Raw genomic sequence first — 23634 nt, forward strand, 5'->3', positions numbered from 1 at the left:
TCAGAAGATCTCAAGAAATTTTATTATTGTATTCTGAAAATGTGGAAGGAAACTTTGTAATGATGAATATAATTTGCATTGATGCATTATATCCTTGTTCTGATGAATCAAAAAGTGTTCTGTGAGCACTTTGCTGTCATGGCCCTCTCAGAGATAATGAGCTCAGGCTTGGGAAATCCCAGTACAGAAGCCTTTTGATCTGGAAGGCTTTTCTCATAATGCCATACCATGTATTTTCCACCTTGAGTTTTCTTTTCAAGTATGAAGCAGCAGCAATTACCAAGGGGAAAAAAGCATGGAGAAAGTACATTGGAGTTTCTCCCACTGGAAGAAGGCAGGGACTTGTTTCTCCCCAGAGCCCCAGCAATGACTTTCTCAGTGCCTGTTCAGGAGATTCCCTGATTTTGGTTCTTTGGACTCCCAGGTGACAACAGACAGAGCCAGACCACAGCCACTGTGCTTTGAGACAGAACACTCCACGTGCATTTTGGACTGAAGATCCTCTCTCACAGCTAAAGGTTCAGCAGAAATTCTGGCTCACGTGGTGTAATTGTTTCCTATCACAGAGAGATCACATCACATGTAACATTCAAGACAGTAATGAAGATGTCATTACTCCTTTATATGCAAGCAGATATTAGGAATTCCTAATAACTACAGTCGTACATAACCAACCAGCTGAGGATTGAGACATTTGCAGGTCTTCAGCTCTGATCCTTTGCTCTTTCCTGGTTTTTTGAAGGTGAAAGTAGATGTCCCTGATCCTGCTTTGTGTGTTATCCTACAAGGCCTCTTTATGGTTTGAATTAACTCTAGAGACCTGGAACCCTGAAGGAAAAATATATATGGGAGCCTCTCAGGAAAGCCTTAAGATTTGTGTTTGTCCCCTGGATGTAAAGTAGAGCTTTCCCCAGGTCCCCTCAGGAAAGGCAGACATGGCTCCACTGTGTTACCAGGGAGACTGCAATCCTAATTTGCAGGTGTCAGCCTGCTGCACTATGGAAATTAGTAATAATTTAATGATCCTTGTGGGACTCCCCTTGAATGGCAACAAAGAGTAGAGATTGCAGAACCATTTCAGACTGTGATCCAATGCAGGATTCAGGATAAGTGAAGTCTAAGCACAGACAGAGAAACAAAATCACAAAGCTGTAAAAAAACCAAGTTGTATAAAAGAGCTGGCAGAAGGAAGGTCCTCTCCCACACTGTGATAAGGAACAAATAATTTGTGGCTCTCAGCCACCTGCACATGAAGCTTTCTCTCATGCTGACCAGGAGTAAATGCTTCCTGCAGTTAGAGGGAAGATCAGGCTTTTGTGCTGTGCTCCAGAATTCACAGTTCCAGTGAAGTTCTCCAGGTTGCTCTGCACGTGCTGAGGACGCCAGCAGGTCTGACAGCAGCAGGAACCTGAAAAGCTGGTCCATGCCTGGTGAGGGAGATTCTGTGCAATCCACACAGGAAAATTTGGCAAACAATTCAACTGCAGGAAGAAAATGCATCTTCCAGGCTCTCACCATAAGCTATTAATTATTATTATGGCTGCTCCTAATTAATTTTGTAATTCTGAGGAGAAGGACCCCAAAGGCATTGAGAAACAGCTTCCTTCAGGCTCTCCTAAGCTGAGCACAGGTGGCAGAGAAGAGTCCCTGGTGCCCTGACTGTACCATGCAGGGGAGCAGGACCTGTAGTAACTTACTCATGGGTGTAAGGGCACTGGGTGCAAGGGAGAGGGTGCCACCTGCAAATCCCATCTGCAAAGGTCATGGCACAAACTGAGCAAGGGCTCAGATCAACCCAAACAGTTCTACTGACAAACACCACCAGTCATTCCTCCATCTCCACTTCAGGTTTCAGGCCATGTGTTTTCTCATTTCCCCACACCTGACACTGCTGATGTCCTCTGAAAGGATAAAATTAACATCACAAACTTGTGAGGGAAGACACCACCTACTTATGAAAAGACGTCAACCTCTTCAGTGTGGAGAGCACATTGTATATGTCATCATCATCAGCTTCTTCTCCCTGCAAAGGAAAGGCAACCCATGAGAAAAGCCCAGCAATTCAGCCCAGTACATTACTGCACAGGCAGCAGCAGCTTCTTAGAGGTTTATGCTGATATCAAAACTGTCTCCAAATTTTCCAGTGACTTTTATGTAGATTCCATAATATTTAAGTAACCACTGCACAGAACTAAAAAATAAGTGAAATCATCTGACAATATTCAGCATTATCACTGTGTTAATATCCAAACGCGTATCCTCCAGCAGCAGAAATCATTCCCAAGACCAAAATCTGAGTTCTATCTTATTTTACAAAAAGGACTGAACCACCAGCTTTAATCACTAGCTGATGAACACGGTACAACACAATTTTTGTATTTTCTGCAAACTAAACAGCAAATTCCCTTAGTGAATCAAGTGAAAATAAGGTATTTCTAACCCTAATTTTTCCAGCAATTTTCTAAAATTAGAAATCCCCTTGCAACAATTCACCTTCTCAATTTCATTTTGGTAACTTCTTTTCCATCTAAAAGCCTAACAAATAAAACATCTTCCTGCCTTCAGATGCAATTGTCCATCAACGTTTCTCTCATTATCAGCCCAGTGAGAAGCCATAAAGCAGTGGGATACTTGCTTGGGTACCAAGTATGCAAATTTTTAAATTTAAAATGATTAAATAGAAGTATTAAAATTAATTATTCAAACAAATATCACTTAAAAAAGAGTATCACAAAGGCCATAATTTTAAATCCTTGCTACTGCTGTTCTCTTTCTTGTCTTCTACTTTTGTCTCACTTGTGTCTCCAGATCTCCCTGTCCCACGTCTGACCTATGCACTCACTTTTCCTTAGAGATCTAAGGCTCTTAATTAATTTCTCAGATGCCTTTCAGACACAGTGCTTCTCTGCAAGCCTCAGCCTGCTCCTGGAGCGAGCACACAGCAGGATCACGGGGCCTGGCTCTGCTCTGTGCTCCCGGTGGTGAGCAGGAAGGGGATCCCCCACAGGAGCCCCCCAGCCCCTGAGGAGCCCACCCCTTGCTCTGCCCAGCATCCTGCAGGGCCTTCTGGAGCACAAAGGGAAGCCACTGGCAAAGAGGGGTGAAAGGAAAAGGAGTGGGAATAAGCAGGTACTGGCTTCCTGATTCAACAGCAATCACAGAGCAGCTCTAAAGAAACAAAATCAAGGAAAATTGCAGGAAAATTCTTTTTCTCTCCTAGTGCACTGCTCCTCAGAGACTCTTGGGAAGGCATTTATAAACCCCAGCACCTCAGTGCTCTCCTCTGACTCCCCGTGGGTGACAGGGTGAGGCCAGAGGAGCCTTTGGAGCAGGCCCAGGAAGGCAGAGGCTATAAAAGGCCATTATTTCCAGCGCTCAGCTGCTGGGCATCCATCGGCTGTGTACAGCTCGGGTGGTTCTGAAGCTGGACTCTCGTGTGGCAGTGCAGCCTCAGCCCTTTCTGCTGCACAAGTCAGGTTTTGGTCCTTTTGGCCAGAGGTGAGGAACTCCAAAAACCCAGGCTAAGGCATAATGTGACATTAGCTGGAAGGATCCCCTTGGCACACACAGGTGGGCAGAGATGCAGCACAAATTCTGGACTGTTTTTCTAAGTTCTGATCAGAAACTAAAAGTACACCAAAAATGGCAGACAGGTAGAGAGCAAGCTCCTTGTATTTCACAAGAGAGTGCACAGTGGTGCCCCATCTCCTCTGTATTGTGGGAGGCTTCCTGCACGTGTTGCCTTTCCACTCATGCACATTTCTGCAGCTATACAAACATTTTTATTTACTCTGCAATGTGACAAGGCATATTTACAGTGTGCCTGTATGTGGCATGTTATGTAAAAATAGGAAAAAAGGCCTATGTCCTTTAATACACCATTCTAAATCAGGGACTTAGCTTAACTTTCTCTAAATGTACATCAAAAATTGAATGTCTTCACCACCGTGCATGACTACAAGCAAAGAAAAAGGTCTGTGCATCCCTCGTGTTTTGTTTGAAAGGCATGAAAATTACAACAAATTAAGCAGCACTACAGTAGCTGCAAAGGAAGAAAAAATTACTACGGTTTCTATTCTTATTTAACATATTCTGTCTTACACATTTTGAGGAATAAATTCTTACAACTAAACCCCAGGTACTTCCAGGTTTCGCACCTGTATCTTTTACTCCTTCCAGGGCTCTTTTAATATGCCATTATACATATTTCCTTAAATCCTCTCTTCCATTTCTTCCATTTCCATTTCTTCCATATGGAAAACATAATCCAATCTTGATTTTGCTGCCTGCATATACATTTGGGACCACTGGAATCGCTACAAACATTCATGTAAATACAACTTCCTCTGCATTTTTCATCATCTTTCACCCATTCATCCACTTAATTCTTTATGTGGACTGTTTTAATACTCAACTAAATTTTCAGAAGCAGGACTATCCCACAGTCTTGTTTTACACCATCAGTGATTTGAAGGCTTAATGGCTACTGTAAGGGACTTTCTACAGGGAGAATTAGCTCCAAATAATTATGAAATAGCTGCTGCTGCACTACATCTTCAGATGGATAATCTCATGGCTTGCTAAGAATGTTTTTCTGTAGCCTATCCTAGCATATTTTAGGCAGTTAATTTCAGCAATTTTAAGAAAACAAACCTCTTGCAGCAGATCCTCGACAGAATGGTTAAATCGATCCACAAATTCGTCAATGAGCTGGCTGTGAGCTATGTCAACTCTGTTCTGGATGGTGTACTCCTCGCTGCAGAGGATGCTGTAGGTTTTGCTGCAGGCTTCCAGAACATCTGATTCCACGTGCTTTTCCACGACAAACTTAATCTGCTTCAGTAAGGCATCCAGATGCTGCAGAGCAGAAAAGAACTTCAGCTTTCCCCTCAATGGGACAATGACACCGAGCAAAGCCGCTGCCAGAAGAGCCAACCAAGGCTGCACTGCTCACGTGCCAAAGGCACAGGGCTGAACAGTGGTGACCCCTGAGAGCAGCCACACTTCCTGCCCAAGGCACGATACCTTTTCCATTCTGCCCGTGCTGTAGATTTCCAGGTCAAAGTACTGAGGGATTTGCAGGAGGTTTGCAACCTTCTCGGCGTCAGCGGAATACTGCAACATCATGGCAACAAAGCAAACAAAACAGGGAAGTAAAAACTCCTGCACTACAGAATGAGAAAGCTTAAGGACAGCTGTAAATCCCAATGAAAGATCTATTCTGTTGAAAACTGTACCTTTGATAGCAGCATGGGAAGTGCAATAATGAAATGCTCAGTCAGTTTATTTCTGTCATCTATCTGAGTTTTTCTTTCTTTTGCTGTCAAGACCTGGAAGTGATCAAACATAACTACAGTAAATACATTTTCCGCACATAGCATCCATTAACTTTTCTAAACGTTGTATAACAAACAAAAACATGCAAGTGTATTTTTAATAAATCAAAAGAGGAAGGAATAAAAACTCAAAACACATTTGGGTTGAAGAGTGATTAAGTGGGAGGACTATGTGTGCTAAGAAGCTGTGATTGAAAAGGAAAATATCCTATCACCCAGCAAGACACTGTGTCCACACATCAACATCTTTTTAGGATTGAAATTCAAATATAACCCAAGTCAGTGGAAGTTTTGCTATTGCTTCCAATTGTACTGAACTCTGGCTTTCACACATTAAACCAAGCGTTAATGTAAAACCTCAGGGCAAACTGAAGTATAATGAAGAAAACCAAAACCAAACCACACTGTAACAGTGATTTTCATTAGCAGATTCATGGCCTCCTCTCTAAACTGGAATGGAATTCTCAGTGAGAACACACATCCAAGTTCACAGTGAGGTACTGAAGCACTAATGCTGTCAGAACAAAACCCCCTGAAACAGTAACCAGAGAGACAATAATCAAACCAGCATGCTTCATCAAAACTTAGATCTGGCTCCCTGGCTTTAGGGAAGAAAAGAATACTTTTGAAAACAAACAATGACAATAAAATACTCAAGTTAGCTAATGATTCACATATAGCCAATCAGCCAGACTGCACAGCATAAAGTCAGAGGAGAAACTATTTCACAAGAAGGTGAGTGCTTAATTAGAAATCTGTTCCCATTTCAGCTCAGGGAAGTTGGTGGGATCATGAGACAGGACGAATCTCCAGTGACAAGGTAGAGATCCCTGCAGTTACCGTCCCACAACCCATGGTCTAACTGAAAAGAAGCCAAAGCTAAGTGCCATCCCTACATGGCTCTGCAAGGAAAAAGGAGCAGCTGGACACAAAGCATGTGCTTGGATGCCAGGCACTGTGCCAGCAGGAACCCAAAACAGCTGTGGAAGTGGGGGGAAATGGATCAGTGACCAGGGCAAGACGCCACTTGCACAGTGCATGGTGCAGGGATGGCCCCAGAGCAGCCTCAGCCCCTGCACACCCACCAAGGCAGCACCAGCCAAGCTCCGAGCAGTGCCAACCCACGTCAGAATCCCAACCCTGACAGCCCGGTGGTGTTCTGGGGCAAATACTGCTGTTCCCCAGCACTGGGAATTGATCTGGGTCCCCAGCATGACTTCCAGGCTCTTTTCATCATCCTTCAGAAGGTGGAATTTGTTTCACTGATCTGTTTTCTTTAGCTCCAAATACAGACATCGAAAACTTAATGCTAAGTAATTTGCTGAACTTCAGTGAATTGAGCTGTAGATCTCTTGAGAAAGAGAAAATACCCAGAAAGTTAATACTGACTTATTTGTTATTTGATGCTCCAAACAGAAAACACCAACAGGATTCTTCTTTTTCTTAAATTTAAAGGTCACTTCGACTGCTAGAAAGGTTTGCAGCTCAAGACAAAAGAAGTAGTGCTTACAATACAGTTTTCGTAACAAAAGATAAGGCATGCTTGTGTAAATTTCAGTAGGTGCTTTCATGGATTCCCTCCTTATCCCTGAAATGTTTTAATAAATTTGGAATTCCTAAGAATGTTTTTATAAACTAAGGTACATAAAGCACATTTAAATTGATGGTTCCTTGAAGCTTTTCCCAGGATGCTGTTTCTGGACATGAGACTAATCTGCTTTGGCACATAAAAAATTAAGACATTAAGTAACTGCATTATTTTAGCAATAGGGAATGCCAAGACTCTCCAGATTTCATCTTTATTAAATCTGTGGCTTTAACAAACTAGTTATGATTATGTAGAATGGATGCTAAAAGAAGTACCATACGTTCATATGGGTTTATTCCATTTTTGTCTAACCTAAATAAGATGGGGACCATCAAAAATCAGGGGAATATGTGCAAGAAGCTGAGACTGCTTTGGAACACGGATGCTGTATTTACAGACAATATAGCTGAAAGCCTGTTATTACCCTCACCTGTGACTTATAATCAAGTGTTTAAAACTGCACGTCCAGCCTTAGGAATGGCCTTCCACTAGTGCTCAGTCACTACAAAGTAAACTAAAGTGGCAATTTGGCCAGAATGTAAACTTTTGAAATGTTTAGGGCACTCAGTGGAAGAGGCCTAAGAGGATGGATGCCTAAAACCACAGACACATTCAAACTGGTCCCTGTCCCACCCTTCCTGCTCAAAGCAGAGCCAGCCCAGGGTCACACCGGGAGGATGAAGGCTTTGTCCAGTCAGGTCTCAAAAACTACCTCATGGAAAGTGCACCAACTCCCAGTACCAGTTCCAGTGCTTGAACACCCTCACCATGAAGATCCTGTTGACTTTTCTGCAATTTTTATGTCCATATTAGCAGCACATTCATTTTTACGGAAGGCAGTCAGAGGTAGTCTGCTCTGCTCCTACACTTTCCACTCTAATCTAGTTTTAACATTAGCGTGATGATGTGGGTACATTACAAATACAAGGCAGGGGTACGATAAAAAGAACATCCAAAAATATATTTTATGCTGTAAATTTATATTGCCTAACTTGGAAATGCAAACCCCAAAATTAAACAAAGAGAAAACCAAACATGTTCAGAAAACAATTTCTAATATTTTCCTTAGAAGTGTTCAGATGAAACAGCAAACACCAACTTAAAAACTCCACGGCAGGAGCGTCCAAATGTGGTGTTACAGATATGTTCCACGCTCTGGTGCCATCCAGGCGGCTGCAGCCCCACTCACCCTCTTGCCAGTGCCCCTGCCCACAGGGGGATGTGCCTCGGCAGCCTGTCTGATGGTGCACACCATGAGCTCGATCAGAGCGCTCTCCTGACGGTCCGACATCGCTGTGGGGAGAACACGGCGTCACTGCGGGCAAGGCAGCACCACGGGGACACGGCTGGGACAGCACGGGAACACACAGAGCTACAGGGGAACACACACACAGAGCTACAGGGGAACACACAGTGACAGGGGAACACACACACACAGTGACAGGGGAACACACAGAGCTACAGGGGAACACACACACAGAGCTACAGGGGAACACACAGTGACAGGGGAACACACACACAGTGACAGGGGAACACACAGAGCTACAGGGGAACACAAAGTGACAGGGGAACACACACACAGAGCTACAGGGGAACACACACACAGTGACAGGGGAACACAAAGTGACAGGGGAACACACACACACAGAGTGACAGGGGAACACACACACAGTGACAGGGGAACACACACACAGTGACAGGGGAACACACACACACAGAGTGACAGGGGAACACACACACACAGTGACAGGGGAACACACAGCGACAGGGGAACACAGACACACACTGACAGGGGAACACACACACAGTGACAGGGGAATACACAGTGACAGGGGAACACACACACAGTGACAGGGGAACACACACACAGTGACAGGGGAACACACACACACAGTGACAGGGGAACACAGAGTGACAGGGGAACACACACACAGTGACAGGGGAACACGCAGCAGCACACAACTCCACACACAGCTCCACACTTGGGCACATTTATTGAGGCTTTCCCGCCTTGTCTTTGATTTGCCATTTGCATCATCTCAAAATGGACATGGCAGAAGTGAAAGAAACCCAGAGAAATGTAGGCTGAAGAAAAGGATCAATGAAAGGAAACATAAGGAGTATCTATAAAATAAGGGAGAGTCATAGAAGACAAACAGTGACAGACAATTCCCTGTCACTTCCTCATAAATTCTCTGCTCTTTGACAAGTGCTTCTGCTCACATTTGGAGGCTCAAACCCCACCAGGCTGAGCAGAATCAAGGAAGCAAAGTGCCTTATTTCCTAAGGAAATGACCCTGTAAATACCCTCACTGTAGCAGGTGCATACCAAAAGGTCAGCTTTTGAAGCATGGACGTGATGAGCACACCTTGCCAGGAACATTGATTTTTTCAAACACCTAAGCCCTGTGAAAGTCCCTGAAGCAGGAGAATCCTGAGGAATTATAAAGGATCTTGAATGACACTCATTAACCTTAGGGACACTTTGCCCCCAGTCTCCCTGGCTATTTTGTGCACCCAGGTCTATTATTAGCAAAAAGAAATCTGAAACTAACGGTAAAAGAATTCCCTCTTTTTTTTCTCTCGAGAATTCATCGTGTTCACATTGCCTGGAAAAGCTCCCTATTTAACTAGCAGCACCTGAAGTGCTTGTTTATTCAAAACTGTATTAGCTATCTTATTTACTGAAATAGTTATTTAAACATTCAGACAAAATCAAGTCTTAGCCTTTAATATTAGGGAACCAGAGCACAGCAGACTTGACAAAAAAACCCCTCCAGAGTACAAATAAAAAGAAAAATAGAGTAGAAATTGCACCTTTTGATGGCAAGTACATTAAAAATAGATTAACCCAAAGTCTTCAAATATGCTTTCCAAACAAACCACAACATAAAAAGATGTTTCACTACGGGTGGCAGACGTATTTGAGGAAGAATTAACAATACTGTGCAGTATCAATTGCACAGGGTTAAGCCAATACCTTCTTCTCCTTGGACTGGCTCCTCCAAGAGCAATTCTGTCATACATTCCCAGTCTTTCAGCAGTTCTTGAGAGCTCTCCCACAAGCTGTCCACCAAATAGGCTGCATGTTCATGCAACTAGAAAATCCAAAGTAATCATCAGTACAGCTCTTGGTATAAGCACCAGTTCTCCAACTTTCACAATCATGAGGCTACAGAGAGTGTCCTGGGCATATATCTTATGTTAGTTGGAAAGAACATTCAGTTTGAAACTAATTCAGCAAGGTTTTATCCCAACTGAATGGGGTTATGTTTTAAAAGAAATGAAATAAAACCAAACTGAGATTCTTTGGCACAAAGCTGCTGTTTGTGAAAAATCTTTCCCAGAGTTTTGACCCAGAAGCTGTGAACTTACCTTTCCTCACTTTCTCATTGCATTACAAAAAGAAGACATGGTGAGGCATGAGAGTTGTAAAGTATTTGTTTTGAACAAGCTGCTATGTGCTCAGAAGAAAGGAGCAAAAACCCTGGTGATTTCAGGGGGTATAGATTTGACACTAATTTCAACTGCAGAAAACGTTTTTATGTGAATTAACACAACTGTTGTAAAGTGAGAAAAATAATCCACAGGCTTCTGCTGTTTTCTAAACTTATCTTTAACTACTACCAACAAGTAACAAGCACAACAGGGAGTCTGTGCTTGCCAAGGACTGATTCCTTAGCTGGAAAACATCTCCAAGTGCAGAGAAGGAGGTGTCAGTATGCTCCTCTCCTCTGTCTCTGACAGCTTTGGGCAGAGTGTCCCAGAGTTACTGCTGCTGAGCAAGGCTCACCCCCTTGAACGCGGCCCCAGACTGCAGCCTCAATTTGTCCCACCCACATGCAAACTCCCAATTCTCTAACTCTTTACTAAAATTGGAGTCAGGATATTCTACTTGGTTCCCAACAACTCTCAAAAACAACAGCAGAAACTGGCCCTGAGAGAGAAGTGACCCTCAGGGAGCAGCATGGGAGGCACTGTGCTGCTCTTGGCTTTGGAAGTGGAGCAGAGTTTCTTTTCTCCTCAGAAGGACAGACAAGGGCAGTGCTCAGTAACTCAAATCACACTCACTAAGATCTAAGGTGTCTGCACTGTAAAACACAATGAACTTTACAGTCCAAGTTCTAAAGAAGCCGAACTAAAAATCCATTCAGGTTGCAGGTGGAAGGCTCACACAAGTAGAAATTTCATCTAGATTAATTTGTAGGTTTATGAGGTGTTTCTAAAAGACAGGAACACTGTACCAAAATTTTGTCCTTCCTTCTCAGCAACTCTGAGTATTTCTTTTCATTCTCACAGTCAAGTCTCTTGTTCAAGGCTTCATAACATTTAAAATAACCAATTGTAATACCTTTCCTTTTGCTTTTTACCCAAAATATACTACCCTCCCTTCTCTAGAGAAAAAAATCTGTCATTCATTTCTTCCAGTCTATTTATATCAAATTTATAATTTTGAACCTTCCCCCTCTATCTTAAGACCATCCTGTACCTGACAGTACTTCTCAAATCTTCCTCCCACCACTGCCATTCCCCATCTGTATTACTGTTACTACATGTACCATACAATTTCCCATAGATGCTGTCTCTATAAATCATGGGCACAATCCCACCCTGGAAGTGTTCATCAAACACTTCATGTCACCACATCCAAGCTTGTTTTCCTCATCCTCCAGTGTTTCCAAGATGCAGCTGCATGAAGCCCTGAAAGATCTCATCTCACAGCTGCCTCTGCTCTGAGCTCAGCACCCCCAGCTCCTTCCCACTCTGAGTTCATCTATGATTCTAATCAGAATTAGAGATATATTATGAAATTTTTGTTTCATCTCGATTCAAATTTTTTTACTCCACAAAGAACAACTCCAGAGGTATTCTCCTTGCATGGTAATGTAAGCAAAGAACCATTTACACTTGTGTGCAGCAATGCACCCTGGCAGCCACCACAGCACCAGCAATGCAGTGTGAGTACAGTGGGGACAGGCACGAGATAAATAAACCATCACGATTTTCAGATCAATTTCCTTAATGGACAAGGAAATGGAGGGGCACAGAAAAGGGCTTACAGTATTTCTGAAAATACAAAAGAAAAATAGAAAAGAAAGACAATTTATTACTGTATGTTGATAAATCACTACTTAAGTTCCAGGTTTTATTAAACATTTAAAGGTTAAAAATTACTTTTTTTACCTCACTTTCAAGAAAGAAAAGAACCAACATTCTAATAAGGTTTCCATTTGGGCTATTTCGCCCCCTCCTCTTTGCTAGAGCCTCTTCAGCTTGGGGATCATGTCTGCTGAACAGCCTGAAAATAAGCAGAAGGAGCTCATGGCCATCACAACAATTCTCATTTCTGCAAGAATATGATGAGCATTCATTCTTGATATAGTAAATTTGTTCATAAAACAGTGCAAGTATCTCAAGCTATTTTTTTCAAGGGAAAGAGGGCACAACCCCTGCCTGGCTGAATTTATCTTCAGTCTTTGAGTTTAAAATGCCGGAAGAATTTCACACAGGAAAAAGTTCTCCAAAACCTACTTATATTGAAGGTTTTGCACAGTTTTAAGGATTTGTATCACTTTTACAGTTTTGCATTTACAACTTATCCAGTCTTACAGCAGTTCACTAAGAGCTAAGGCTGTATCACTCTGGCTGGGACATGGTACAAACAAAGCTGACATCCATCAAACAGCCAACCTCAGGTACCAGGAGCAGCATCAAAGATAAAACCAGCTCCTACTCATTATTTGGGGTGTTACAGGTAAGTAAACACACTCTGCACTCAGTTCCCTGATGCACGGCCCATCGCAAACTCCTCTCAATGCTCAAATTTTCCAAGAGACTTCAGATGTGCCAGTATTACTGTTACAGCAATGACTGGTTTACTTTGAGAGATTTGAAAGCTGTTCCTGGCTTTCATCGTGAAATCACAAAGCAGATTAACACGTGAAACACAGAAATTTGATTTCACTGCTGTAATTCACTGAAGAGAAGGACCAGTTATACACAAATGATGTATTTTAGTTGAAAACATTACCTCATCCCCCCTGCTTATCCTAACAGATAAGCAATGAGTACCTCTGCAGGGGCTGAGATACCTCACAAGCTGCACCTCAGGGCTGAGCCAGTGATCCTCTGTATTTGGTGATCCTTTATATCCTTCTGTACTATTTGCTTTCCTTTGCTAAGCACAGAGAGCAAGTCTGATGATTATCACAGAGAAAGTGAGAGTGAAATGTATTAAATTAGGTGAGATAAATCACACCTCAAGTGCCTGAAATGGATTCTAACTTATTTAACTGGAGATTTTCTTTGCAGAAACCAAGACAACAGTAGTTAAGAATGGGACAATCTTGTCTCCATGCTGTTAGCCTTGAGACACATTTACAGAACACAGCTCAGTACCTTGTAAAAGAAGTCAGAATGAAGTTTTGTCTTTATCCTAAGTGCACTGAGGTGCAGATATGTCCTTAGCTACCTACCTCTGAGGCATTTTGCAGAAGTATTTTGTTACATGTTGATTAATAAAGGCATTTTAGTGTATAGTTTTTAATGAGAACCGAACCTTTTCCAATACCTAGTACAATGTCTTGGTAATGGAGATCAGCACATATATTCCTTGAAACGGATAGTGCTTGACCACAAAGCTGAATTCCAAAAATCCACCAATGAAAGCTTACAATTACAATGTGCAGTTGTAAATCCCTAATAAACCATAGAAAATTAGAGTACTGGCAAAGAAAACCAGATGTTTTTGTGTATTTTTTCCTATCTGTATCTTGCCAGGAAAAAATTAGATAACCTGGGTTCTAATATAAATCCTCTATACATGTAATAAAAAACTCTAATGTCACAACCCATGAAGGGAAAAAAAAAATCAAATTCCCGCTGAAAGATTTTTAACTGCAAGCAATAAAAAGAAGAGGTTAACTCCTATGATGTGGCAATGCCCTGGTCACAGCTACTGAGGTGGTGTGACTCACATCCATGGAAAAGCTGGCTCATGTCCTTTGGCATAGTGAGGACATGAGAGATGTAACCATAATGCAGTGTGTTTTCAGGGGAAGGCAGTGAGTTTAAAAACAAGTTTTGTAATTATTGTTACATAAAAGCCTCCCAAGTTCAAAACAGACAAATAAATTGGCCTGAAACTTCCTAGAAATTATGACTGTTGATGTATCAGGTGGATCACCACAGACTACAGTCCCAATATATGTATCTTATCACATCAGGAATTCAGCAAGTGCTGCAGGGCTTAAACCAGCTTTAGAAGTTTGTGCAGCCTTTGTATATTTAACCCTCAAGAAGTTAGGAAATGTTATCTGAATTGTAGAGAAGAAAAAAGCATATTCAGTTTCTTCAAGTCCTTAGATCTTGTTTAAACAAGAGAATAAAGCCTGGTTTAAATGAAATACTTGATTTGCTAAAACGGAATATTTCACTCCACTGCTTCTTTGCTTTTTGATGTTACCTCTCTGGGAAGCATTCACAAATCTGGTGTTATTCCAGGGCAACTGATGACTTACTTTTTGTGGAGGAACTCCCCAGCTGCTACTGCCACAGGCCGGTGCGCCGAGTACACCAGGTGATAAACATTCTCACAGTCTTCATTGGACAGAGCCTCCTCGCTGCCACTGAAAGAGTCACAGCAACACCTGAACTGCAGCAGAGCTTCCATGTCCATCCCCACGCCTCCCACTGCTCACTTGGGACAGCTACAGGGTTGGTTCGCTTCCCACAAAATTCTACAGGGTTGAACAATGACTTCAAGGATCTTTGGTTCAAATTCAAAATACAGGGGTATTGAAAGGGCCCGTAAGACTGGAAGTGTCTCTGATCTCCTTCTCCCAGTTTTATCAATAGAGAGAGAAAATACTACTATCAGAATCACTGCATACAAACCCTCCCCTGCTTATTCCTAAGACCATCACACAAACTTCAATGCACATATTGCAAGATGCCCAACGCTCATCAAACATCATAAACTAAAAACCTGGAATCACAGAATCCTCTAGGTTGGGAAAGACCTCAATGCTCTTTGAGTCCAACCATTAACCCAGGCCCTCTGTGTTCACCACTAAGCCATGTCCCCAAGTGCTACACCCACTTTTGAACACTTCCCTGGGCAGCCTGTCCCAGAATGTTAGCAAAAATGATATAAAAATATCAGCACTGTCACCATCAGGATGTTACGTCCATCCTTGTTTAGCTGGCATCCATCAGAACCATTTATGGATCAGGACTCTAAATCATTTGGCCTCATACTAAACATAATTTTAATTGGTCACTCCCATCAGGATTGCTCCAGACACCTTTCTGGAGTTCCTACCTGCCAGAATATTGCCCTGTGCTCTTCAAGGTGACCCAGACTCTTCTGGTGCTAAATGTGCACCATTGCCCGTGCTTTCAATGGACAACCAAAAAGAAAGCAGGAACAGACAAAAAAAAATGCTCTGGGTAATTTTTTACCTTAAAACTTGTTGTGCTCCCAAAAATTGCTAATAATGCAGGGAAGAGATGGGCTCTACACGTCATTTCAGATCATACTTGTTATATTTACTTTAAAATATAACAGAAGATGCAAGATTTAATTTCTTGCTAACATTACAAGGCTAATCTCTTTAAAACAGAGTGATCCATTAAAAAAAAAGCTGAAGTCTAGACTTCTTTACTAAGGAAAGGCTAGTGCAATCTTTCATTCAAATTCCAATAACATCCTTCAAAGTGGAGCCACTGGATATAAAACATGAAGCAAAAATTCTGCGCATCTGCTTGTAAACCAGACGTTCTTTAATACAGGTTTCAATAAATTATTATAAAAGCGTAGCAGTGCCCCTCCAGAGGCTGCTGGGGACAGGCTGGCTCCACTTCAGCACGTGGAGGATGTCTGAGGTGATCCTTACCTCAGGGGAGCCATTGCACCCCCAGATGGAAAAGCCTGGCAGCAGGTGTCCTACTACAACTCTTGAACTGTGTCAGGAAATCAGTCAACTCTCCCTGCACTGGATCTGTGTTGCTGCTGGAGTTATTCTACCAAGGGTAACCCACAGACATTCATTTTGGGAGCACAGTTGTTCTGCCCTTGGCAAAAGAATGCACTAATGGCCCAAAACATCCACACAGTTTTACACTTCGTGTCTTACATTTCCACGAAATGAAATATCTTACTTTAGCTTCATGTCCATATTACATGTTCAGTTAACATCATACTAAGTGTAACGTAGCACATTCACTTCACTACACAAGCAAAGCACTCAAGTGACTCAAATGTTACAGGTTCAGGTGATTTCCCAAGGGAACACAGGGTTTTGGAGCAGCACTCACTGGAGGATGAGCGTGACCAATCGAATGGCTTCCACAGCGACATCGTACTCCTTGTCCAGGGTCATGGACACAATGCGGTCCTGCAAGGCAGCTCTGGGTCAGTCACAGGCACAAACACAGCACAGCCAGCAGATGGAAAGCTCAAGAGATTACAAAAGAAATACTTCTGGGGAGAAAGATGTTTTGACTGCATGCTGACAATGAGAGCCCCTCGATATTACCCAACCTTTTAATGTACCCTTTAGCTGTGAGCTGTGTGCACGGTGGAACAACAGGAACAAGTGCTTCAGCAGTCCTTATCCTTGTGTGTTTGCCAGAAGGGCAGGAGGAGACTTGGAGTTACAGCACTCTTCTGGGTTGGATTAATTTAACAGGTCTTTCCTGAAAAGTCACGTACTTGTGTTGGACAACAGCAGAAAAACTGCCCCACTTCATTCCCTTGAAACCAAACAATTTCAGAGGAAGGAACACTGCATATAAGGAAATACTGTGAAGAAAAATCACACCTGAATTCATGCATCTGCGGGTTGCCTGTAAAGTTAGGACCTTTTTCCTGTCTACATCTCAAGGTTTGAAGCAGATCTCAAGAATTACACTACAGAGCTTCCCCAGGAAAGTGGGGGATTCCGTGGTTTGATGTTGTGTTTTCCCATACACTTTCCAGCGGAGGCAAGCACATCAGTCTCCTGTCAAATCTAATGATTTTCTAACTTCTAAGGACCCTGTAGTTATGAGAAGTCTTTTAGGGGTTTCTTTCTCCTTAGGTTCAGTTTGCTTACTGGCAAAAATAGCTGTGATTGGTGTACGTTGTCCTTCCTATCTGAGGAGAATTTCCATCCAGCCATAAAAATGCAGTATGTCTCAGCGCTCTTTGCTTGACTGAGCAACTTACTGAAGAGAAATCAGGCCATCTGAAAATAAAACTTTATTTCGGTGGCTTGATCTGCTTCAGGAAGGACTAGGTACTCTATGACATTTTGGGATATGAAAAAATAGAAATCAGGGACTGGAAAAGAAACAAGGGAAGTGTAAGGCAAAAACAGTGAAAGTTACCAGAACAAACCAGGGCAAAATAAAGGTTTTCACCTTTCTTCTCTATTATTCCATGCATTTATGGGCTGAAGGGGAACATCAAGCAACTGATGTTTATTTCAATACAGAAATTACAGATCAGTACTTAAAAAATGCATCCTGGCTGTCTCAGGTGTTACTTCCCAACAAAACCAGGAACGCAGAGCCACTTTTTGTCACTGTGACTGAAGGAGCTTCTATCAATCACTCTTAAGTTCCTGGGGAATTTGATACATTTCATGTAGATAGAAACAGTTTTAAAGACTGTGAGAAGCTCGTAAAGAGACTCAAAGAAATAACTTTCCACACAGGACACTCTTACAAACAAGACAAAACAACCGCTGTCAGCTTTTCCTAAGGTCCTGACCAAGGAACAGCAGTAACAGCACCGAGAGAAAGAACAGCCAGAGATCCTGATCTTAAATGTCTCAGTGGAATTTCATGTATTCCCTCAGTTTATCTTACACCCCAGAATATCTCAGGGAGGGAACTAGCTGCACATGAGTGAGCACAGAGGTGTAAAACTCCTTCTGCATCTCTGAAAAAAGCCTGGAAGGGAGGGGATCTTCTCCTGTCCAGAGAGCAGGAGGTACCCTCTGAATCTGGAGTCCTTTGGGGCTTTGAAACCAACCGATGTGAGAAGGTTTCCTTATCCTAAAAGACTGATCTCTCAGTCTTCTCAAAAAATACCAGGCTTAAAATGAACAGCAAGGATGTGTAATTTTCTGCCCCGGGGCCAGCACCTCTGTGTGGTGGCACCTGCCAGCCAGAGCCTTCCCAGCAAGACCCACACACCCAGTGCCTCTGAAGTTAAAACTTCAACTGTGGCTGAGGAAGTTCCAACTCCCTTCTGCTCAGTCTGCCTCTACAGAGATTCCCTGTACTGCTGTACAGCAGCAGAACAGGGCACAGAACTGTATTTTTAATCTGAAATAGTAATTCAGTGTCCCTGAAGATCAGTTTTCCATTCTGTATTAGCTGTGAACAAGGCAGACTGAAGAGTCAATCTCTCCTTCTGCTCCCAGGCTGTGGAGACAGCACAGGGTGAGGGATGAGGGACTCTGGCACTGGAGTTAATTCACAGCTTTTCCATATGGGCTCAGTTAATGTCTGTACTGGACAAGATTTCTTGATGGAAAACAAAGTCTTCTCTCTGATGGAAAAATTTTTGTTTTGATGGACTAAGCTTATTTTCCAGCATATCACTTACTCTTAGAAACACAAACGCTGGAAAGAACAGGCATTTTTCTTTGAAAAAGGGACAGGATCACATCCTTGTCACAGCTCTCAGGAAGGTGGTGAAATATTAACACCTCAGCACAAGGCACTCTGGATCAAATTAATTTATTCTTTAAACAGCTAGAAGACCTCTAGAGAGATTTCTCTCAGTTTGAATGGATTGAACTGAACACCAGCTGAACTGTGCCGGTCGATTGAATTCTGACGAAGAAATATAAATAAGCAGCCATGGAACTGAAAATGGCAGTTAGGTCAATTATTTTTCAAAGAGGTGATGGTAGAGTCTGTGGCAGCAAGACATTTAGCTAATGTATCAGAGATTCCAAAAGCATTAATTTGGAACTTTGCTCCCTCCTGGTGCCAAAGGCCACATCCCTGACAGCACAGCTGTAAATCCAAGCGCAGGCATTTGGGCCATGCCAGCTTTTTGTTCTCTTGATGTGGCAGAAATGGAAAGTGCTTAATCATTATGGCACTAGGCTCACAGAGACTTTGAGCACACCTTTTCCTCTTATTTATTTCATAACGATACAGAATTCTGTAGTAAAACCAGCTTTTATGGGACAGAAGATTAATTCCTAACAAGGCTCCCTTCCCTCTGAACCTGACAGAAATTAAAATTCCTTGTGCCATCCCAAGCCAAGCAGCAATGCACAGGCTAACTTGGCTTCCTTTAAGAGAACTGTCTGTGCTGTGAAAAGCAGGATGTATTTAGAGGTTTCATGTCCCTGTAGTTTTCTGGAGAACATTACAGAGAAACTATTGCCCAAATATTGTCTCCAATTGTCCTGAAAGTTTTGTGGGTGCATGGGAGAGGTTCGGCCTCAAAGCAGTTCTTTCCCTTACAAATGATGGGATCCTGACAAAGAAGCATCCAGCACATTTTCTAGTAAGAGAAGTAGATAAAAGCCCATGAGAGCTTTAGTGGCCTATTTAAAATTAAATGGAATTACAGAAGAAGCAAATATAAACAAATCTAAATCTGCACAGAAGGAAACAGAGTTGGAGGGTCTATTTTTCTGGTTGTCCTCTGAGGATAAAGCAAACCAGACTTATGGAGAAGAAATCTGAGGTCTGAACCTCTTTGCCAGGTACTCTGAGAGAAAATTTTTCTACTACAACAGTCCCAGAAACTGGCTTTATAAAACTAGAAGAATGCAGGCTCTTAAGTGGTCTCACAAAATGATCCAGTTTTATCTCCTACTTTAGACAACTACAATCAGTTCATTTCTGATGGATATTTATTTAATCTGTCCTTTAAGATTGTTATCTTAAATGAAGGAGACTATCAATAAAGAGTCTGCTCTATTATATAATTAAGGCTTTTTTCCAAAATGATAATTAATATCTAGGCTTTATTGCAGCTTTGGTATCTTTTTTCTGCTTTACAAGTGAATGTAGTAAAAGGCTGATTATCATGTTCTCATAAATTGTTTACATACAGGGGAAATAGGACAAATTTCCCTTTTTTTTTTTTTTTTCTTTCTAGATCAAACTGGAGGAGTTAATAGTGAAATGGCAGATAAAACCAGTGAAGTAGCATAAAATCTACAGGGAGAAGTTTAAGTCTTGTGCACAGTATTTATAAATACTTACATCTCCGCTTTTCTAAACAGAATTTTTATCAGCACTATAATAATGATTTAAGTTAAAATAAATCAGTCAGCTCTGGTTTTTTTCCTAAACAATTTTTTTTCCTCAGCATTCTAATAAAGATATAAAAGAGATAAATGAGTTTTTCCTTGGGGGTAGCTTTTCCCACAGTAGTGTGTTCTGCAGAACACAAAAGCCATGGGGAGAGGTAGCAGCTGACATGGTGGCAGTGCCTGAACACTCTCCTCACCAGGCATCCAAACGAGAGCAGGGACCTCCACACCCATCACTCCAGACAATTCACTTGTACAATAAAGCAGTCTGACCATAAAGTGAATTAAGAGCCACATTCTTATCCAGATGTTACGCAAAAAGTTTGTAGAAATGCCATTTGCATTCTAAAACCCCATGAATTATCCCCCCAGCACTTCTCTCCTGTAGGGCTGATCCGGCTCACGGGGTTTGGAAGCACAATGTGAACTCCTGCTCTGCAGCAAGGCCAGTTCACTGTGTACAGGGCTGTGATGCACACCCAAGTGACTCTCCCTCCAAACACAAACACATATTGAGCTGAAAAAGCTGTGTAATAAACAATCTTTCATCACAGGCTGCTACTTTCAGCTGTATCTTAGATTGTGTAAGTATACAACCTTTAAATTCAATAAATCTAAAATTAAGTAAGTACAGGCAGATTGAATAAGGACAATATATAAGCTATAAATAATACCTACAGACAAATAATCATCCTGGTTAAGTCTGACAAATCTTCCAAGATAAACCCTGTGAAATGGATTTGGCTTAATTTCAGCATTCCATAACGCAGTTTCAGCAGTGCAGTTACAAGCCTTGTCACAAACTAATGACTTTATTCTTAACAGACATGACTCAAAGACCACAACAGGATGATGACACTTTTACTTTCTGTCCTCCTTCCAAAAACTGCATTTCCTCTTACCTTGAATCTATTAGTGAACAGCTCCAGTTTGGGAAACAACTCTCTGTTGGTATACAGACTCTGAAGGGCTTTCAAACACTTCAACCTCACTTCACCTTGCTAAATAAAAAACACTGAGATTAGCTGTCAGAATACTTTAACCAAATGCACATGAATATTAAAAAACATAATACTGCAATTTGTTTAATGTACATTCAAAATTTTATGCAAATGACCAAAGCCAATTTGCAATTTAGCTAAAACCCAAAACCCACGTGCAGTCACCTACAGTCTTAAATTTCTTCCTATTTGCATGTAGAAAGAATTAATGTGCCATTACATATACGTCTGTTAGTGCTTCCCTTTCAAGTGCCTGCACAAAAATGTAACAAGTAAATCCAAAATAAAGACGCAGGATCTGCAGGTGGTTGGTGCAGGCAGTTTTTCTTCAGGAAGGAGCCCACAGCTCCTCATGAGTGTCAGCTCGTGCTCACAGTCAGCACACAGGGGCTCAAAACCACTGGGCATGGGCTCAGAACTCAACCAGCTCCGAGGCCAGGGACACACTGCATTTGTTATCCCCAAATGTTTTACATCCCATCTCTCACAACAGGACAGCACAGCACAGGACAAACCTGCAGGATGCAAAAGGTGTGAGAGATCCTCCAGTGGGGAGCAGGCTGCTGCCACAGGAACACCACATCTGAGCCACGGCCCGAGGGAAGGAGAGCGGCTTGTGTCCCTGTGTCTGAGCTGTGCTGGTGGCAGCAGCTCATTCCCAACTGAATGGGATTCAGCTGGGGATTGCTTTGGTCTGTTGGACTGCAGCAGGAAATGTGGGTGCCACAGGACAGGACCTGTGTCTTACAGGAGCACTGCTGATGAAGAGAGGGACTGGATCCCCTGTGCTGCAGGTGGACAGCTCAACTGCACCATCCTGGCTAACTACAGATCCTTTTTGAAAAATATGTGTGGATAGTGTGGATAGTGAAAAGGTTATAAACACAAATTTACTCAAATATGATCTGTAGAGTTCACTGCAGTGTCAATTTACTCTTAAGAAAGTGAAGACACTACCAAGTCTTCTTAAGCTGCTCAAGAACTAAAATGAACTATTGAACTTCATAAATAAGGGTTTAACTTCTGAAACTGTCTATTCCAGAATCCAGTCTATACTTAAAAAGTGCTCACTGACATAACAACAGAAGGTAGAAATCCAAATTTTAAAGTTTCTTTCCACCTATTTCAAAATTTGAAATAGAAGACAAAAGCAGCACAGAAGTTGGATTTTCAGCAGAACTTCCATGAAGAACAACTGTTCCTGAGAAATCTCTCTATATCCATGAGGAGTCCGAGCAATCGTGCTCTCTTCTAGAGATAATTTTTGAGTACCACTGCAGAGAAAGTCAATGAGATGTAAGCTACATTTAAAGGGATCTAACATAAGATCTTTCAAGGTACAGAAGAAAACTTTTTTGAAGATACATTACATGGCTGTGATCAATTGCTAAAAAAGCCCAGAGAAATGCTGCTTGACGTTCTTTTTTAATGGCACCCTGTGGCAGTACCAGAAATGGTGTCTCCTTGTGTGGTGCTCATAATGCCCAGGATGTCTGGAGTCATCAGCACTCACAGGACATGAGCCTCTGATGGCCTCAGCTTCCAGAGCCCCAGAGGATCAGGCCCAGGTTAGTTCTGGCCTGTCTGAACACTGTAGGGCACAGTAAGGCAGCAGCTTTACTTACAGCTGCCTTGAGCCTGTCCCACCTGTGAGCCGACAGCCAAATGTAGAACTCACCCACAATGGGACCGGAGACCTGTGCAGAACAAGCTCAGAGTGTTTGGACCCACTGAGCCCAAAGCCCTTGGAGACTCCCCCAGACTCCATGGGCCAATGACCTCAGAGCTCAGCCCAGGCTCTGTACTGGGCTCTCTGTAAAGCTTAAGCCAGCAAATGGAGCCAGGCAGGCACCACACCCTGAGCACAGGCTCCTTGCATGGCTCCTTGCATGCCCTGCCACAGGACTGCAGCCAGGCCCTAACCAAAGTGTCCTGGAGCAGATCTGAGGAGAAGGGACTGCAGGGGCAGAGAGAAAGGTTATGTTGCACCTGGTCCCTCTGCCTGGGAGCAGGACCAGGAGACACAGAGGCAACCTGGAAATGACTGCTCCTCTGGCAGAAGAATGATGAAAGAGGACTCCCTCTGAGTCTGTTTTTCAGACTGCTGGTCAAGGATGGAATTCACCTCTTTGGAGAGAGAAGAGCTCCTCCACATCAGCTTGCTAATCCTGGTAAGAAGCTTTTAAATCAAAGACAGTGGAGATGAGAGGCAGGAACGTCCTGGGAAGCCTAAAGGGCAGTGAGCTGGACAGGAAGCAAAGGGCAGGGTGAAGGTGTGGGTGGATGCACCCCAGTCCAGACTGGAGGAGCACCAATGTGCCACAGACCCTCAACACACCACACACGAGATGGTTCTTGTAGATGTGAGAATCATGCAGCTCACAGGAGCTTTGAACACCTCAACACCTTCTAGTAAGGGAGGAATTGGGTGGGAA

The 23634-nt window shown here is 42.6% G+C and overlaps 1 protein-coding gene across 7 annotated transcripts in view; it reads right to left on the reverse strand.

Moving 5' to 3' along the window:
* Positions 1-23634, reverse strand: part of STAG1 (STAG1 cohesin complex component) — a 172735-nt gene that overhangs the window by 31588 nt on the left and 117513 nt on the right. For all 7 annotated transcript variants that reach the window (XM_040073903.2, XM_058421907.1, XM_040073908.2 and 4 more), the window contains 10 exons: positions 21101-21199; positions 16243-16322; positions 14445-14552; positions 12109-12223; positions 9905-10022; positions 8114-8217; positions 5238-5330; positions 5026-5115; positions 4654-4857; positions 1953-2023 (listed from right to left, as the gene is read on the reverse strand). In XM_040073903.2, coding sequence (XP_039929837.1) covers positions 1953-2023; positions 4654-4857; positions 5026-5115; positions 5238-5330; positions 8114-8217; positions 9905-10022; positions 12109-12223; positions 14445-14552; positions 16243-16322; positions 21101-21199 — 1082 coding nt within the window. The remainder of the gene's footprint in view (positions 1-1952; positions 2024-4653; positions 4858-5025; positions 5116-5237; positions 5331-8113; positions 8218-9904; positions 10023-12108; positions 12224-14444; positions 14553-16242; positions 16323-21100; positions 21200-23634) is intronic.

The sequence above is a fragment of the Hirundo rustica genome, chromosome 10 (assembly GCF_015227805.2).
Source record: "Hirundo rustica isolate bHirRus1 chromosome 10, bHirRus1.pri.v3, whole genome shotgun sequence".
Classification (NCBI taxonomy): Eukaryota; Metazoa; Chordata; class Aves; order Passeriformes; family Hirundinidae; genus Hirundo; species Hirundo rustica.